The 19,297-nt window shown below is 38.2% G+C and overlaps 2 protein-coding genes across 3 annotated transcripts in view; one reads left to right on the forward strand and one right to left on the reverse strand.

Annotated features, from left to right (window-relative positions):
- Positions 1–569, reverse strand: part of CNST (consortin, connexin sorting protein) — a 94,205-nt gene extending 93,636 nt beyond the window's left edge. Inside the window, exon 1 of one of the 2 annotated variants that reach the window (XM_043923073.1) lies at positions 437–569. The gene's annotated coding sequence lies outside the window, so the exon portion shown is untranslated. The remainder of the gene's footprint in view (positions 1–436) is intronic. The other variant, XM_043923074.1, reaches the window with a different exon arrangement.
- Positions 570–721: 152 nt separating this feature from the next.
- TFB2M (transcription factor B2, mitochondrial) lies at positions 722–19,091 on the forward strand. The gene is made up of 8 exons (XM_043923075.1): positions 722–1,272; positions 1,951–2,039; positions 8,679–8,832; positions 9,165–9,313; positions 11,949–12,038; positions 14,583–14,645; positions 17,091–17,239; positions 18,365–19,091. The coding sequence occupies exons 1-8, from the start codon at positions 963–965 to the stop codon at positions 18,540–18,542; spliced, it is 1,182 nt and encodes a 393-aa protein (XP_043779010.1). The 5' UTR covers positions 722–962; the 3' UTR covers positions 18,543–19,091.
- Positions 19,092–19,297: the final 206 nt, after the last annotated feature.

Below are 19,297 nucleotides of genomic sequence, written 5' to 3' on the forward strand. Positions count from 1 at the left end.
ATGGAAGGGAGGCACTAGATGCTTCTTGACAGCCTAAGTGGTGAGGCGAGGGCGGGGAACAGGTATGCAGGAAAATACAAATCACCCGCAGAGGTGGAGAGACTGTGGGCACCAGAATGAAAAGGAACAGAAGCGCAGAGGAAGCCGCAGGCTCCGCGGGCAGCCGGGCGAGGGAGGACTTCTGGCGCGACTGCCCTAGGGAGGGAGAAATGGGCGCGCGGCGCAGGGAGAGGCCACGGCGGCGAGAGAAAAAGAGGAAAACAGGAGAGCGGAGAAGGGGCGGAGGTGAGGGAACGGGGCTCCACTGCACCCGGAGGGCAGAGGCGGCGCTGCCAGAGGAGGACAGTGCCGGGGAAGGAACGAGGGGGTTTCCCAAAAGCTTTCCCCTCGGCCGCCAGCCGGCCGGTCTCCTGCATCTCGCTCTTCCTCTCCTTACCTGGGAACAGGAGACGCAAGGAGGGCTACCGCCGGGCGCCGAATCTGTTTCCAGCCCCGCTCGCTGACATGGCGGCCGACGAGCTGTCACAGAGGTTGCTCAGGTCTCCCGCCGGTCGGGTGGAGGAGACACCTCTCGCCTTCCCGCCCCGCCTCCTTCTCCGCACCCCTCCCGGCAGGCGGGAGGGCGGCCGGCGGCCAGCTACCGCGGAGCATAGAGCGCGGACGGCTAGAGAGGAGGTACAGAGGGCGGACGACCATAGAGTCCGAGTTCAGACACCGCCTAGACGGGCCTTCTCTCTCCCCGGCTGTCCACTCGCAATCCTCCGGCGTCTGCGCCGGCACGGAAACGGAAGTGACGGCAAAGGCAGGACGGAGAGGTCATTCGCAGGCACAGTGCGGAGTGTTTACTTCCGCCGGCCTAGTTCTGGAGTAGGGCTCAGTGGCACGTGTGGTGTACCCTGTATGGAGTTAGTCGACAATGTAACGATCCTGGTCGACCCTGGGACAGGCCTTAGAGGGTGAGAATGTGGGTCCCAGGGGCGAGAATTCCCTCTCGGCTGACGCTTTCAGCCTTTACCCGCGCTGGGCGATTTTGCGTTCTGAATTCCGTAGCGGCGAGGTGGAAGGACGTCCCGGCAGAGAACTGTCGTGGCTTGTATGATTTCCATCCTCAACTGGAGTCCGATGTGGGATTTGTAAAATCGTCCTCGCGCCTGTACAAGTTCCGCTCCGAGCCCAAGCGGTACGTAACCAGTCCGAGATTGGCTGAGACCATGGTGCGCATGCTGCGGGGAAAACGAAAAGCTGGCCAGCTAATCCTGGAGTGCAATCCAGGTGAGTCCCTCTCGGACTGCATTTTCGCGTCTGCGTACTGTCAGAAGTATGACCTCTTCGTTTAAGGAGCTTTTATGGCCTGTGTTAATCCTGAGTTCACATATTTCTGTATCAGTTTGCACTTTACAAAATATTTTGATAAAACATGCTCTTAGATTTCACTATCTTCCTAAAAGAACTTTTCATCTTACTCTTTAGTGCATTTTTCATGGACCGTAGCAGGATGCTGGGAATGCAAGATTTATAGACTTATTGAAAAATAATGTCTTTAAAGCACCATTTCCTATCATGAGCAGTCAAGTTCTGTTTAGGTTTCGCAATATCTTTGCTATTAAAATATTCGGATAGTCCTTAAGTAAGTGGTAAGCTAGAGGCAACCTTTTTTGTTTGTTTTTTCTTGAGAAGTAGTGGAACATTGTAATTAAGAGCGCAGGTTTTCCACTCTTTCACGGAATGCTTTCAGAGTCATGTAGCACCACGTACTGGTTGTGATGTTGGAGTAAAGTGACTATCTAATCCCTGGTTTCCTTATATGTAAATAAGGAGTGTAATATCTACTTTGGGGATGTTGTGAGAATTAAAATTAGATCATACAGGTAAAACATCCAATTTCTTTGAATTGAAAAAGATTATGGTGTTTCTTTTGCAAATAAACTTTTCGTTTTTTTAATGTCCTAGGTCCTGGAGTACTGACCCGAGCATTGCTTGAAAGTGGTGCCAGAGTGGTTGCCCTTGAAAGTGACAAAAGTTTTATTCCAGAATTGAAGGTATATTTTTGTTTTTAAAAATAATTTATTGTTCAGTCAGCTACATTCCAGTGTTTTAGGGAAGTAAAATTAAGCACACAGATTATTTTTAAAAAATCACTCTTACAGGCTATGCCATGAATATCTCCTTACCCTCAGTGGATGGAACATAGTAGGTATCAATGATTGCTGAATGACGGAAAGATAGGATTCAAACTTTTGTTTGCTAGTTTTAGCTCTGCTACACATGGGTGACTTTGAATGAAATGTATAACTGGTGTCTCTAGGCTTGTTTCCTCATCACTAGTGGACTGTCCTGTGCCTCTTCTTTCCTAGAATGGGCTTGGAAGGGAGCTTAGAATCTAGTTGCTAATATTAGGTTAATGGTCGGACTATGCTAATCCTGGACTTAAGGACTCAGAGGCAAGAGAAGTTCGATGTATTCTTATAAAACTGCATGGAGTAAAGGTATTATCCAAATGGATTTTTTAGTGAACTCGGCTTCGTGTATGGCTGACAAGTTCAGTAAACGGTAAAGTGGAAATTCCTGGCCTCATTGACAGCCTCTTTTTCTTTCTTTCTTTCCTTTCCTTCCTTCTTTTATAAATCATTTGATTCAATTCAGGAAAATAAAACCATACAATACATTAGATGGCTGTTTTTCTACAACTGAAAAAAATCAAGATTATAATAAGGTTATTTAATTGATGTTAAATCTGCTGAAATTCCAAAAACATGACGAGAAAAAGAACACATAAAATTGTTCAGAGATTCAAGATCTTGAATGTGATTTAGTAAACAAAGCCATCTGTAATTTCAACCTGGAAATTAAAAACAAGATAACTTTTATTTTGGTACTTAGAAGGGTGCCTACTTTTGAAGATTAACCTACATGTTCAGAGTTTTGCCAAGAGAAGGCACTGGTCATAGCAAACACCCTCTTCCAACAACACAAGAGAAGTCTCTACACATGAACACCACCAGGTGGTCAATACTGAAATCAGATTGATTATATTCTTTGCAGCCAAAGATGGAGAAGCTCTATATAGTCAGCAAGAACAAGACCAGGAGCTGACTGTGGCTCAGATCATGAACTCCTTATTGCAAAATTCAAACTTAAGTTGAAGAAAGTAGGTGAAATCACTAGATCATACAGGTATGAACTAAATCAAATCCCTTATGATTATACAGTGGGAGTGACAGATTAAAGGGATTAGATCTGATGGACAGAGTGCCTGAAGAACTATGAATGGAGGCATGACATTGAACAGGAGACAGTGATCAAGACCATCCCCAAGAAAAAGAAATGCAAAAAGGCAAAATGGCTGTCTGAGAAGGCCTTACAAATAGCTGAGAAAAGAAGAGAAGGTAAAGGCAAAGGAGAAAAGGAAAGATATACCCTTTTGAATGACTGAAGTGAAGTGAACTATAGATGTCATTAATATGTCCTGTTTACAGTTTGTTATCCTGTAACACAGTGGTTGATTTTCTATAAGATCAAAGTAACAGTCTCAAAATAATTGAATCAATGAAAAAAGGATAATTAGGGTTTGGAGAATTCCTCACACATAGTATTTCTTGAGAGAATGTAAGACTACTATTGAAAATGTTTCTGAAACTGTTAATATAAGCTCAAAATTTAAATGTCTTAACTCTTCATTCACACCTCCTCTTAGCAATAACTTGAGCTCAGCCTTTAACTCATTATAAAGTGCAGCCAAAAATGGAGAGGCTCCGTACAGTCAGCAAAAAGAAAACCAGGAGCTGACTGTGGCTCAGATCATGAACTCCTTATTGCCAAATTCAGACTTAATTGAAGAAACTAAGGAAAATCACTAGACCATTCAGATATGGCCTAAATCAGATCCCTTAGACTACACAGAGGAAGTGACAAATAGATTCAAGGGATTAGATCTGATAGAGTGCCTGAAGAACTATGGATGGAGGTTTGTGACATTCTGCAGGAGGCAGTGATCAAGACCATCCCCAAGAAAAATAAATGTAAAAAAGCAAAATGGTTGTCTCAGGAGGCCTTACAAATAGCTGTGAGAAGAAGAAAAGTGAAGGCAAAGGAGAAAAGGAAAGATATACCTATTTGAATGCAGAGTTCCAAAGAATAGCAAGAGATAGGAAAGCCTTCCTAAATGATCAATGCAAAGAAATAGAGGGAAATAATAGAATGGGAAAGACTAGAGATCTCTTCAAGAAAATTAGAGATACCAAGGGAACATTTCATTTAAGATGGGGACATTAAAGGACAGAAATGGTACAGACCTAACAGAAGCAGAAGATATTAAGAAGAGGTGGCAAGAGTGCACAGAACTATACAAAAAAGATCTTCATGACCCAGATAACCACAATGGTGTGATCACTCATCTAGAGCCAGACATCGTGGAATGCGAAGTCAAGTGGGCTTTACGAAGCATCACTACGAACAAAGCTAGTGGAGGTGATGGAGTTCCAGTTGAGCTGTTTCAAATCCTAAAAGATGATGTTGTGAAAGTGCTGTACTCAATGTGCCAGCAAATTTGGAAAACTCAGCAGTGGCCACAGGACTGGAAAAGATCCATTTTCATCCCAACCCCAAAGAAAGGCAATGCCAAAGAATGCTCAAACTACCACACAGTTGCACTCATCTCACACGCTAGTAAAGTAATGCTCAAAATTCTCCAAGCCAGGCTTCAACAATACATGAACCGTGAACTTCCAGATGTTCAAACTGGATTTAGAAAAGCCAGAGGAACCAGAGTTCAAATTGCCAATATCCGTTGGATCATCAGAAAGGCAAGAGAGTTGCAGAAAAACATCTGCTTTATTGACTATGCCAAAGCCTTTGACTGTGTGGATCACAACAAACTGTGGAAAATTCTTAGAGATAGGAATTCCAGACCACCTGACCTGCCTCTTTGGAAGTCTGTATGCAGGTCAGGAAGCATCAGTTAGAACTGGACATAGAACAACAGACTGATTCCAAATTGGGAAAGAAGTACGTCAAGGCTGTATAGTGTCACCCTGCTTATTTAACTTACATGCAGAGTACATCATGAGAAACTCTGGGCTGGATGAAGCACAAGCTGGAATCAAGTTTGCTGGGAGAAATATCAGTAACCTCAGATATGCAGATGACACCACCTTTATGGCAGAAAATGAAGAATTAAAGAGCCCCTTGATGAAAGTGAAAGAGGAGAGTGAAAAAGTTGGCTTAAAACTCAACATTCAGAAAACTAAGATCATGGCATCTGGTCCCATCACTTCATGGGAGATAGATGGGGAAACAGTGATAGATTTTTTCTTTTTGAGCTCCGAAATCACTGCAGATGGTGACTGCAGCCAAGAAATTAAAAGATGCTTGCTCCTTGGAAGAAAAGTTATGACCAACCTAGACAGCATCTTAAAAAGCAAAGACATTTATTTGCCAACAAAGGTCCGCCTTGTCAAAGCTATGGTTTTTCCAGTAGTCATGTGTGGATTTGAGAGTTTGGCTATAAAAAATGCTGAGCGCCAAAGAATTGATGCTTTTGAATTATGTGTTGGAGAAGACTCTTGAGAGTCCCTTGGACTGCAAGGAGATCCAACCTAGTCCATCCTAAAGGAAGTCAGTCCTGAATATTCATTGGAAGGACCGATGCTGAAGCTGAAACTCCAATTTTGGCCACCTGATTTGAAGAACTGACTCACTAGAAAAGACCCTGATGCTGGGAAAGATTGAAGGCAGGAGGAGGAGGGAAAGACAGAGGATGAGATGGTTGGATGGCATCACTGATTCAATGGACATCAGTTTGAGTAAACTCATGTACATATCCGTACATGACTACAGCAAAAACGATGGACAGAGAGCCCTGGTGTGCTACAGTCCAAGGGGTCGCCAAGAGTTGGACATGACTGAGCAACTGAACTGAACTGAACTGAAAGTGAAGAGCCATTCAAAGTTTTGTGTGAAATCATATATATGTCCCAGAATAAAAGAGAAGTAATTAAATAGAACCTTTGCAACCCTAAATCAGGGCCTTAAGTGGTGCTCTTAGCAAGCAGTGCTTCCAGCCACCTGAAGGCTCTCCATTGTACTAAAAACTAAAAGGATTTTCAAGGTTAATGCTTGACTCAGCATGTTTACCTAAGTTTAAAATCCTTCTCTCCCTTAGTCTACTTCCCTGATAAAATTCTTCAGATTCCACATTAACAGTGTTTCAAACAGTAAGTTTGTTTTCCTATTTGGATGTGCTAGAGATACACATGTTGCAAAGTGTGTTCTATAACAATAAATTGTCACAACTTTTGTAAATCAACTATAGTTATGGTTTTTTTTTTTTTCCTAATAGATCGAGTTATATCTCATTTGAATTTTGAAGACTATTGTTGCAGAAATAGCTGTGTGTATTCAGTAGAAGAGACATCATCTTTTGTGGTGGTTGTTCAGTCACTCAGTTGTGTTCAACTCTTTGCGACCCCATGGACTGCAACTCGCCAGGCTTCTCTGTCTCCCAGAGTTTGATCAAACTTTTGTCCATTGAGTCAGTGGTGTCATCCAACCATCTCATCCTCTGTCTCCCCCTTCTCCTCCTTCCCTCAGTCTTTCCCAGCATCAGGGTCTTTTCCATTGAGTCGGCTCTTCACAATAGGTGGCCAGGGTATTGCAGCTTCAGCTTCAACATCAGTCCTTCCAATGAGTATTCAGGGTTGATTTCGTTTAGGATTCACTGGTTTGATCTCCTTGCAGTCCAAGGGACTCTCAAGAGTGTTCTCCAGTACCGCACTTCGAAAGCATCAATTCTTCAGTGCTTAGCCTTCTTTATAGGCCAATTCTCATATCCGTACATGACTACAGCAAAAACGATACCTTTGACTAGATGGATTTTGTCAGCAAAGTGATGTCCCTGCTTTTTAATATGCTGTCTAGGTTGGTAATAGCTTTTCTTCCAAGGAACAGTTGTCTTTTATTTTTATGGTTGCAGTCATAGTCCACAGTGATTTTGGAGCCCAAGAAAATAAAGTCTGCCACTGTTTCCATTGTTTCCCCATCTCTTTGCCATGAAGTGATGGGACTGGATGCACTCTCCTCTCTCACTTTCATCAAGAGGCTCTTCAGTTCCTCTTGACTATCTGCTGTAAGGGTGGTATCATCTACATATCTGAGGTTATTAATATTTCTCCCAGCAATCTGGATTCCAGCTTGCACTTCATCCATACCAGCATTTTGCTTGATACACTCTGCGTCGAAGTTAAATAAGCAGGGTGTCAATATACAGCCTTGAAGTACTCCTTTCCCAATTTGGAAACAGTCTGTTGTTCCGTGTCTGCTTCTAACTGTTGCTTTCTGATCTGCATATAGATTTCTCAGGAGGCAGGCCAGGTGGTCTGGTAGCCCCGTCTCTTTAAGAATTTTCCACATTTTGTTGTGATCCACACAGTCAAAGGGTTTAGTGTAGTCAATGAAGCAGAAGTAGATGTTTTTCTGGAATATCCTTACCTTTTCTATGATTCAACAAATCCTGGCAGTTTGATCTCTGGTTCCTCTGCCTTTTCTAAATCCGGCTTGAACGTCTGGAAATTCTCGTTTCACGTACTGTTGAAGCCTTGATGGAAGGATTTTGAGCATTACCTTGCTAATATGTGAAATGAGTGCAATTTTGTGGTAGTTTGAACATTCTTTGGCATTGCCCTTCTTTGGTATTGGAATGAAAACTGACCTTTTCCAGTCCTGTGGCCACTGCTGAGTTTTCCAAATTTGCTGGCATATTGAGTGCAGCACTTTTAACAGCATCATCTTGTAGGATTTGAAATAGCTCAGCTGGAATTCCATCACCTCCACTTGGTTTGTTCATAGTAGTGCTTCCAAAGGCCCACTCCCTAAGGCTTTTGTGGTAAACTGTGTCTTATTTCATCTCATTTATGTCTTCAGCCTGTACTTCAGTATCCAGGTCTACAACTTCCTACCTGCATCTCCACTTAAGTCACGTAATAGGTGTGTCAAAATTATTATGACCAAAAATATATTGTTTCCATTCCCAACTTGGTTCCTTTCCCTATCACTAGTTTTTTAAGGGTCCTCTTGAAAGTAATCATCAAATACTAAATTTAGAAATAGAGTCATATTTATAGGTTGAATTGAAACAGTTAAGATAGCTTAGTAGTTTTTTTTTTTTTTGACTTATAACTTTAAATTGCAGATTCACTGAAACCTTGATAAATACCTGTGGAATTTTCTGTGCATGAGAACCTCAGTGTGCACATCAAAACCTTGCTTTCTTCTATTTGATTTTTAGTAACTTCGAATTAAGTTTGTAGAGTCTGTAACTAATACTTCGTTTCACTAGTAAGTTCTCAAGCACTGCCAGGTGAAAAACATATGGGCAGTAAGAAGATTGAGGTGTATTTTATGTCTTCTGGCAGGCAAGGAGCTTTCCTTCTGTTGCTGGCTGTGACTTTAGGAAAAATAAAGGAAAAATTAACAAGAAATTAGTGAGTGCCCTACAGAATGAGCCAAGTTTGGTAAAGGACTGACTGAACTGTTCTGGGGGAAAAAAAGGAATACTCTCTTGATCTATCTAGAAATACTCTCTTGAATCTTTCACTTTAATATTTTTATTGTTATTTTATGTTATAAAGCATCTTGCCATTTTTAAACACTAAAATTTCTAAACAATTTCTGTCTCTCTCTAGTCCTTAAGAGACAGTGTGAATGGAAGACTAGAAGTGATCTATTGTGACTTCTTTAAACTGGACCCTAGAAGTCATGGCACACTGACACCGCCCGTTATGACTTCAGATATGCTTTTTCAGTATTTGGGAATGAAAGCACATCCTTGGAAAAAAGGTGATTTTTGTCTTTCAGTAAAGAAGTATCTTATAATTTGTCAGCTTTCTTTAGCCATATACCAGGTTTGTTGAGATTTGTGTAAATATTTACATAGTACAGTTTATGGGCAGTTGCTCTTAAATTGATTATGGCTTTCCCTCACCTAGATTCAGTCAAAGCAGTTTTGTAGCGGCTAAGTTCTAGGTCACAAAATGATGCTAAGGCTTAGTTATCATTGAAGTAACTTTAAAATAATATAGTTTGTTAACCTAATTTGACTCAGTAAAGTATACGCATAGGAAAAAAATGTTAAGAATTTATTTAAATACTTTTGCTTGTGTTCTTAACAGGTTTCCCTTTAAAAGTAGTTGGGATCTTACCAATTAAAACTGAGAGAAACACACTTTGGAAAATTTTACATGACCTGTATTCCTGTTCTTCTGTATATAAATATGGACGAGCAGAACTAAATTTGTTTGTCTCTGAAAAGGAATGCCGGGTAGGTTGTTACAAGTACCTGATTAGTTTTTTGTTTTGAAAGAGTGCTGTGATTTTTATCAGATTAGTCTTAATCTGCGTGATTTTAATTTGGTCTCATGACATTTGAAAGTACCAAGGTTGTTTTAAATTTCTGTAGAGCACTCTTTTATTTTTTAAAAGGTTTTTTGTGTGATAAAATATATGTAACTGAAGTTTGCCATTGTAACTATTTTTAAGTGTACAGTTGCATGGCAGTCAGTACATTCATGTGTACAGCTATTACTAGCATCCATCTCTTCACAGAACTTTCTCATCATTCCGTTCTAAAACTGTGTACCCACTAAACAACTAATTCCCCTTCCCCCATCTCCTGGACCCCTAGTAACTGTTGTTTTATTTTCTGCCTCTGTGAATTTGACTAGTTTGTGTTTCTCATGTAAATGGAATCTTACAGTATTCCACTTTGTGCCTGGCTTATTTCACTTAACCATACTGTCTTTTTACGGTTCATCCAAATTGTAGCATGTGTCAGAATGTCATTCCTTGTTAAGGCTGAATAATAACTCTGTAGTATATTTACACCACCCCACCATCTTTCATTTATCCATTTGTATCAATGGATATAATTGACATGTAGCACTGTATAAGTGTAAAGTATATGTATAATGTTTGGATTTATTAGTTCAGTCACTCAGTCGTGTCCAACTCTTTGCGACCCCATGAATCACAGCACACCAGGCCTCCCTGTCCATCACCAACTCCTAGAGTCTACTCAAACTCATGCCCATCAAGTCAGTGATGCCATCCAGCCATCTCATCCTCTGTTATCCCCTTCTCCTCCTGCACCCAACCCCTCCCAGCATCAGGGTCTTTTCCAATGAGTCAACTCTTCCCATGAGGTGGCCAAAGTACTGGAGTTTCAGCTTCAGCATCAGTCCTTCCAATGAACACCCAGGACTGATCTCCTTTAGGATGGACTGGTTGGATCTTCTTGCAGTCCAAGGGACTCTTAAGAGTCTTTTCCAACACCACAGCTCAAAAGCATCAGTTCTTCAGCACTCAGCTTTCTTCACAGTCTAACTCTCACATCCATACATGACCATTGGAAAAATCATAGCCTTGACCAGACGGACCTTTGTTGGGAAAGTAATGTCTCTGCTTGTTAATATGCCATCTAGGTTGGTCATAACTTTCCTTCCAAGGAGTAAGCATCTTTTAATTTCATGGCTGCAATCACGATCTGCAGTGATTTTGGAGTCCCCCCAAAATAAAGATTTTGACTTAGATACATAATGAAATGATGGTCATAATAAGTTTGGTAAGAATCCATCATCTCATACAGACAGAAACTTAAAAAAAAATACTTTTCCTTGTGAAGAGAACTCTTAGGGTGTATTAATTTGTTTCTTGAAGTATAATTGATCTAAACACTACGTTAGTTCCTGATATATAACATGGTGATTTAAAATGTCTATGTATTAGAAAATGATCACCATGGTAAGTCTAGTTAGCATCTGTCATCACACAGAGATGTATTATTATTGACTGTGTTTCCCAGACTGTACCTTTCATCCTTCTGATTCATTTATATTGTAACTGAGAGCGTATCCCTGCTAATTTCTTTTACCTATTTCATTTATTCCCACACCCCCTCACCTCTGGCAACCTTCCGTTCTATCTGTAATTCTGTTTCTGTTTTATGTTTGTTATTTGCTTTTTAGATTCCACATGTGAATAAAATTATACAGTATTTGTCTCTCTCTGTCTGACTTGTTTGACATAGCTTAATACTCTGTAGATCCATCCTTTGTTGTCAAAAATGACAGGAGATCATTCATTCTTTTTTAATGCTGAGTTATATTTTGTGTGTCTGTGTGTAATATGTATATATGTGTCTATATATACATACATATTTTTAAAGAACATATCCATCTTTATTCATCTTCTTTACCCATTGAACTATCAGTGGTCACTTAGATTATATTTCTTTCTTGGCTGTTGTGAATGATGCTGTAGTGAACACACAGTTGTAGACTTTTTATTCTCTGAAATAGGGCCTCCTATAGTCCTTGAAAGTTATGTTTCTTTGCTGCTCAGAATGCTTCATGTTATTCATGTTTTAATCCAAGATAACTGGAAATGCTTATTTGTTTAAGAGCTACAGATAGGGATGGGGATTGTGGGGGACCAGGGGCCAGATAGGAAAAGATTTGATTTGCTCACCCAAATGCAAATAGTAAGTAAATGGTGACTGTCCCTGGAAAGAGATGAACTTCCCAGACAGCTCAGGGGTAAAGAATCCACCTGCCAATGCAAGAGCCACAGGAGACGAGAATTCAATCCCTGGGCAGGAACATCCCCTGGAGTAGGAAGTGTCAGCCCACTCCAGTGTTCTTGCCAGGATGATTCCATGCGCAGTGGAGTCTGGTACACTACGTTCAGTCCATATGTAGCCCATCAGGCTCACATGTTAAATGGACATCATGATATATTTCAGTATGAAAGTTTAAGGAGACTTTTACTTGAAATGGTTAAGATTTTGCATTTAATTCTCATTTTCTTTCATTTCTAGACACTATTAAGATATTACTATTACCATTGATAGATACTATTAATATCTGACAGTTGATTTTGGTGTATTTTCCTTTTACTAGAAACTAACGGCAAATCCCCAAACTCCAGGCTTGTATCAATCATTAAGTGTGCTCGGTCAAATAGCTTGTGGGATTAAGGTCCTGTGTACGGTGAGTAAAATCCTTCTAAATTTCAACACAGAGCTTCATTGTTTTTCAAAGAGGCTGCATTTCCATAAGCAGTAAATGAAGAAAAATTAAATTTCTTTTTTCCCAAGTATTTAAGATAATAGAGCACTGTGGTGATGTTTTGTGTCACAAATATGTATTTCCTTGTAAAAGTTTTTATTGTTTTACAGTGGCGATTTTACCTTTTTTAAAATTTGATAGCTAATAGTTAATTATAAAAATTTTTTCCCTTCTAGCTAAACATTTTTCTTGTTTTTAATGGCTATTTAATATCTCATTATAGAGTATTCTCCTTTTTAGTTTATTTTCTTAGGCAAGATCCAAGCTATCAAATAGAGACATAATACAAACCACATATGTAATTTTACATTTTTAAACAGTATCGTTATGAAAAGTAAAAAAAGGTTATTGTATAATTTGCATTCTTCTTTGTGTACTAAAAATCCAGTGTATATTTTACACTTAAAACCAATTCAGACTGGACACATTTTATGTGTTCAGGAGCTACATATGACTTGTGGCTACCATTTTGTGTGTGTGTGTGTGTGTGTGTGTCTGCCATTTTTAATAGAGGCCTAAAATATAAGAAAAAAATGATAAATACCATTTCTTTCATAGCATAATTTGCCCATTCTGTTTTTTATTATGGTAGATTATCCATCAAGTTATTGTTAGAAGGAATGTGTTTGTGAATATTTTATGAACCCTTGTTCTTCCAAAGATATATTTGTTTAATTTTAAAGTCGTGTACAGTGTTTCTCCACATAATCTCTTCATTGCTTTTGTCCAGGATCACCTTGAGATCTTCAGTACATACTTGGTCGTTAGAATGTAATCTCATTTGATTATAGCTTTTGTTCCGATTTTGGTTTTTCCCTCCAAAACATACCAGGTTCTTAGTTTGGATCTCTCTGTACCCTGTCTTGTTTCTATCATGCTGTCACCCTTTTTCTGTATTCCTAGAAATTTTTTTCGCCTTTGACCTTCATAGCACTGACCCTGCTTTCTGCCCATACCACATAATGCAATCTTGGTGCTGTAGTTCTTGGTTTCCCTAAAATCCTCTCTTAACCCCACTGATCTCTTCTCATTCTGTTGGCTTTTCATCTCAGCTCTTCTCTCCTCCTGACTTTTGTTTAGTTTCTTCATAGAGGCCCTCAGAGGACTTCACCTTTCAGGATAGTTTTTTTTTTTTTTTGCAGTATTTATTTTCAAAAGCCCCATGTTGACTTTTGCATTTATTAACCTCCAGAAAGGACAAGTTATTCCAGACCCAGCATTTTAAACAGTTTTCCATTACAGTAATATGTCTGCTACTGGAGGGTCCATTGTTAAACCTGGTGCCCAAGACCTTCTAGGTTTTCCTCTCCTGTGGGTTTGGTATATAGAAGTGAGGTCTCCTCTGTGCCCACTGCAGAGCCCTCACCTACTGTGGATGGACCAGGTGTGGGAGTGTGCTGTGACTGCCTGCTGCTCGTGCTGTTGTTCTGCCTTCCTCCTCTTCGCGATATTCGAGAAACTGCTGGGAATTTCACAGAGGGGCAACAATTGCATTTTTCATTCTATGTCAGCAGCAACTGCAATTAGTAATAAATTATCATTTTTCACAGTAGCCTTTCAAGCCTTACACCCGCTATTATGTCTTAGTCTTTTAAGTCTGTGTCAAATGCTGTTCTTTTGGAATTAAATGTGTGTGTGTGTGTGTGTATGAAAGTGAAAGTTGCTCAGTCATGTCCAACTCTTTGCAACCCCATGAAGCCTGCCAGACTCTTCTGTCCATGGAATTCTCCAGGCAAGAATACTGGAGTGGGTTGCCATTTCCTTCTCCAGGGGATTTTTCTGACATAGAGATCCAACCCAGGTCTCCTGCATTGCAGACTGATTCTCTACCATCTGAGCCACCAGGGAAGCCAAATATGTGTTTAATATATGTACACATATTAAGTACATTCTGGTATATATATACATACACACATATATCACACACACACACACACACAATTTTTCAGTGGGGTCATCTTTTAAAATTGCTTCACATACAAAATTGTTTGTCCCAAAGTTAGATACAAAGAAGTAATGATTCTTTTAAAAATTGACATAGTTTGTCTCCTTACATGTCCCAGCAGATTCATATCAGTGACTTTTCCACTAAAGTAGGACAGAAACATCCTCAGTATTGATCTGATAGCCCCTAAACTGATTGTGCCTATAATAGAGAAGTGCTTGCTAACTTAAGAATATATTTACATAATTATATTAAGGGCAACCGTATTTATCTAAGCAAGTAATAGAGTTACCAGTATTGGGATAGACCTTTGACCCTCCTTTTATCTAAAAAAAAAACAGAGAAGAAAAATGTGTATGATTTAACTGTCACATATTTTTCTTAAATTCAGTTAGACTTGGCTTTAATTCATTCTGCTGTATAGGCAAGCCATTTTTTAAGGCAGTAATGATGTGTGGCACTTTGTCCAAAAAGAAATGAAAGAAGTTTTTTTTTTTTTTTTAAATTTATCTTCCCTCAAGGAGCCTTCCTCATCATTTGACATGTATACCATCAAGGGACAGCTGGAAAGGCAAAGGCATAGGGTAAGAATGAATGAATACCTTTTCCTTTCTTCCTCTAAATGTAACATTCTTTGTTTTCTTTTGCATTATCTGGTATTCTGTATTTACTGAAATTTTAAATTTTAGAATATCTAGAACTTTATAAAAAATATATCTTATTGCTTTTAATATATATTCAAATTATTTTGGAAAAGAGTTGTATTTTTCAGCTATTTATACAGTGAATGCCAGCATAATTATAGGCTTAAACCCAGATTCTGTCTTCTCTTTTTAATTTTTGGATTGAAGATACATCTCAAATTTGGAAAATATGGTTATTTTAATATTCATCTAATTTGATAAACTAAAAACAAGATTTTATTTTTTCCCTTTATAACAAACCAAATTGATGATATTATAAGGTGATTTTCCATTTAGAGTATATAGAGCTACTTATAACAATTTTTGGGCTCAATTCAGAAGTTCCACTTGGGGATTAAAATGCTAATGATGCCCTAATCTCAGTGTATTAGCTCAGTCTGACATTCCCAATCGCTTCCTACTTTTTTTTTCCTCACTCTTGCCACTAAAGGAAAAAAGGAAAATTTTCAATTTTTAAATAATCCTGATTTCAGAGTAACCAGCGATCATTGTAATTTTAGTTGTATTTCCCTGTCTATAAACATAATTTATGTAGCCTCACAAAATAGGAGTGCATTTTGGCTTGGCACTGCTAGGTATTTATCCATATGACCTGAAAATGAGTAAGTCCCCTACATTTAATACACTTTCTCATTTTCTCAATGAGAGTGTCAAAAGGTAAAATTTTTTTTTGGCTAATATATTTGTTTAAACTTTTAGAGATGAAGATGAAATAACCAAATGTTACATTTCATGAGAAATTTTTATTCAGATATTTCACGTGTGTCTTAGATGTTGGTGTGTTCATAATTGTTAAGAAGCTCTTTTAGATATTTAACAGATTTTCTAAAGCACATGATCTTCATTATCCACATGGTTTGAGGTTTCCACTTTTTTGAAGCCATGTTTTTGTGTTGTTCCTGGAAATTTTTTCCTAAGCTATTAAATACAAATAGCTCTTTGTTGACATCAGGGAAGTTTTTTTTCTTCCTTATTTATCAAATGAACCAATATCTGTAACTCCAGATCTATATACAAGGTGCTTTAAGTCACCTTCAAAAACTTGTTAACGCTTTCAATTGTAGGGTTTTCCCCTCCCTAGTTAATAATTGCTAAATATTTTAAAATTTTACTGCCTTGCTTTTTTATTAACTTATTCAGCTACAAGAATTCAAAAGTAGAAACCAAAGCTGATTGAAATTTTCTTTTTTGGCCATCGTGTCTTCCACAAATAGTATTTTTGTTTACATATGTGTATGTGTACATTTATTTTTATAAAGAAAGGGATTGTTGTTTAGTTGCTAAGTCATGTCTGACTCTTTTGCAACTCCATGGACTGTAGCCCACCAGGCTCCTCTGTCCATGGGATTTCCCAGGCAAGAATACTGGAGTGGGCTGCCATTTCCTTCTCTGGGGGATTTTCCAGACCAAGGGATCAAACCCATGTCTCCTGCTTGACAGGTGGATTCTTTACCACTGAGCCACCTGGGCAGCCTAAATAAGAGATTACTAGCTAATATGTGAGATTTCCTAAGAACTCAAACATAAGGCTCCCTCTGCTCTGAGGAATTAATTTTAGGGGGGAGAAATAGCTTAACGTTACATCAAGTCATATACAGTTTTTATTTTAATCTGTACAACACTATATACTAAAGCAGGTTGGCAAACCTTTTGTGTAAAAGAGTAAATATTTTACTCTGCAGGCCACATACAGTCTATCCTTTGTGGGTTTGTTGTTATTATTTGTTTTCTAAGAATCCTTTATATATGTAAAAACCATTTGTAGTTCCGTAGTATACAAAAACAGGCAGGTCATGCTTGCTAACCCTATATTTTTTTAAACCAAATAAAAATTATAAGGCAGTAATTTTTTTATGTTTAGTATTTGCTGTTATGCCTCAAATACAGAAGAGACTCAGTATATACTAGCATCACATTTAGGATCTCACTTTCCCCTGCTTACAAGTTAATAAGCTGTTACTCTTTCATAGTGCTGGCCAGAGACACATACCCCTGTGTCCCTTGGAAAAATGTGAAATCGCTTGGTTGAGTGGTGTGTATGCAGTGGGTTTGCCTTGCAGCTGAGGAACACAGCTGGGGGCGTCCATCCCTTTTATAGCAAACCTTTTGTCCTGTAGAGGGGCGGTGTCTCATCCCCGAGGAGAATAGCCCAGGTTGAGATCGACTGGGGCCTTGCTTTGTTGGCACATCCAAAAAGAAGCTATAGAGACACTCAGGGTCTGTAATGAGTCTCTCTTCCAAAAGGTAAATTGAATGCATCAGTGAACAGTGTCTTTCACTGGCAATATTTTATGACTAATACGTTTTATTTTCCTTTCTCTGCAGGAATCAGAACAAAACCTGTGTTTTATTCAATTGACTCCTCATAGAAATTTATTTTCAGGAACCTTAACACCTTTTAACTATGATGTATTTTTTCACATGTTAAGGCAATGTTTTATGAAACGCAATGCCAAACTAATAGACCACTTACCGTAAGTAAGAATTATACAAGCAGATACAAAAGTAGCAACTTAATGTGAGAATTGTGCTTTCATGTTAAGAGCTTTGTTTTTTTATATCTTTTATGGCTTCATTAACAGTGAGGGACCATGTTTTCACTCATCTATTAATATTGCTTCAAAATACTTCCTTCTTGCTGGTACATATATTGAGGAAAATATATTTTCCACATAATTTTCCAATTAAGCTCTCCTGAGCTTAGTTTTTTCCCCCCCTTCTTTGAAAAAACAACTAGGGATGCTTAAAATTTACTTTATCTTTGTCGAGATTAATCTACTTGAAGAACTGGCTCCTTGCCACTAGCATTAGTGGTGGCATACCCACCATCTTGTCATTGCCTGTCCTTGGTTCTGTTTCCTAACCAAAGTAGGCACAAATCATTATACCACCCTAGTCCTCCTATGTGGGTCAGACTCTGTATTTCTACCTAAAGCTTTGGAGATCCTGTGAACTGCAAGGATGTTTATACCTGTGACCAGGATTCCATTCACAGTCAGAAAAGTATCAGAAATATTTTCCACCAAAACATTTTACTACAGTTCTTTACTTGTTATTGTCAGAGGCTCACTGGTGGTTTCTCGCTAGACCAATACAGAATAAGATAGTGCTTTTTTATTTATAATTATAAATTATAGGCTTATTATCTGCTTCTAGTTTATTCACAGTAATATTTACATAAAAATGTGAAAAATTATTTCCTCTTTGAAAACAGTAGTTTCTGCTGTTTGTATGCTTGCTGAACTTCTACATAAACCTAAATGGAGTTAATAATTTTTTTGCAAAGAGAGTTAAAAGGTGAAAGAGGTGGGCAGAAGAATTATTTTGAAGGACAAATGTTAAACTAGTGTTTTGCTTAAGAATCACTTAGAACACGTTAAAGCCTAAATCTGCTTTTTTCATTGCAGGCAAGCCATGAAACTTTAGGAATAGACATAGTTAAAGCTATTTATAATATGCAGGCTCTTAAACTGAATATGATTAATTTACATATATTGTTAGACATTTAAAATTGGGCTTAGAAACCACCTCGACAGCATTTACTGCCTGTTTTGTTATAAAAAAGAATTAAGTAGATTTATTTTGTATTTATTTTGCAGTTCATTGAGTCCAATTGATGCAGTGCATATATTGAAGCAAATAAAAAAACATAAAGATGTGAGAATAATAGATATGTACCCTGAAGACTTTCAGCGCCTTTTTGAAACCATAGAATGTTCGAAAGATGATACCTGTAAGTGGTTATATGATGAATTCATGGAGGATACACTCGCATAGTGAAGTGGACTGCTAAAACATTAACTGGAACTGTTTATTATTTTGAAAATTATGACACAAATGAAAAAGAACCGAGTTTGAAAAGCTCACATCCTTTCAGAAGATATCTGTTATTGTTTTGCACAACTAGGCAGATCATTTCTTCTGCCACTGATAATGGTTCATTGGATAAAACAGTGGTTGCTATTTTATTCAAATGAATGAAATGAAAATGTCTGTTAATTGTGGATTTAATCAAATTGAATTTGTTTTGTTTTAATTTCCTGTCTGTTGTAAGCATACTGGTAGTGATAGGGTATTACTAGATGAAATTTAGTTTTAGAAATTCTTTTGGCCTTATATCGTACACTGTATTTAAATTTTCCATTTTCGCTGTCAATTTTTATATCCTCCTGGGGGAGCAGAAGAGTGTACATAAACGTGGAAAGTAAACTGATTTAATTGGTTTGTTTTACTTTCCAGTTTATTGAATGTATTATCAAGTACTGTACAGTTATTTAAATTTTAATATGGTTTAAACTTTTTTAGAAATTAAAATAAGTAATAGGATTTTGTGACTTTTGTTTCTATCTGTTCAAACATAAAACTGACCCTGACTTAACCACTTTAAATTCTGTCTTGTATAGTTAGTGTACTTCAGTGAGTCATTCACTGTGTTATTCAAAAGTTTCATGCATTTTTGTTTCGTCAAGAACATCCGAAGTTAAGTCTTTTACATAAACCTAAATGGAATTAAGAATATCTGTTTTCTTAGC

Source organism: Cervus elaphus, chromosome 14, assembly GCF_910594005.1.
Source record: "Cervus elaphus chromosome 14, mCerEla1.1, whole genome shotgun sequence".
In the NCBI taxonomy this organism is placed as follows: Eukaryota; Metazoa; Chordata; class Mammalia; order Artiodactyla; family Cervidae; genus Cervus; species Cervus elaphus.

What these genes read in the sequence shown, in the direction of transcription:
- TFB2M (XM_043923075.1), top strand. Translation starts at nt 963, where the DNA reads ATGTGGGTCCCAGGGGCGAGAATTCCCTCTCGGCTGACGCTTTCAGCC. An exon ending in AGCACATCCTTGGAAAAAAG is followed by an intron (nt 8,833 to 9,164) that starts GTGATTTTTGTC and finishes TGTTCTTAACAG; the next exon opens with GTTTCCCTTTAAAAGTAGTT. An exon ending in AAACTAATAGACCACTTACC is followed by an intron (nt 17,240 to 18,364) that starts GTAAGTAAGAAT and finishes TTTATTTTGCAG; the next exon opens with TTCATTGAGTCCAATTGATG.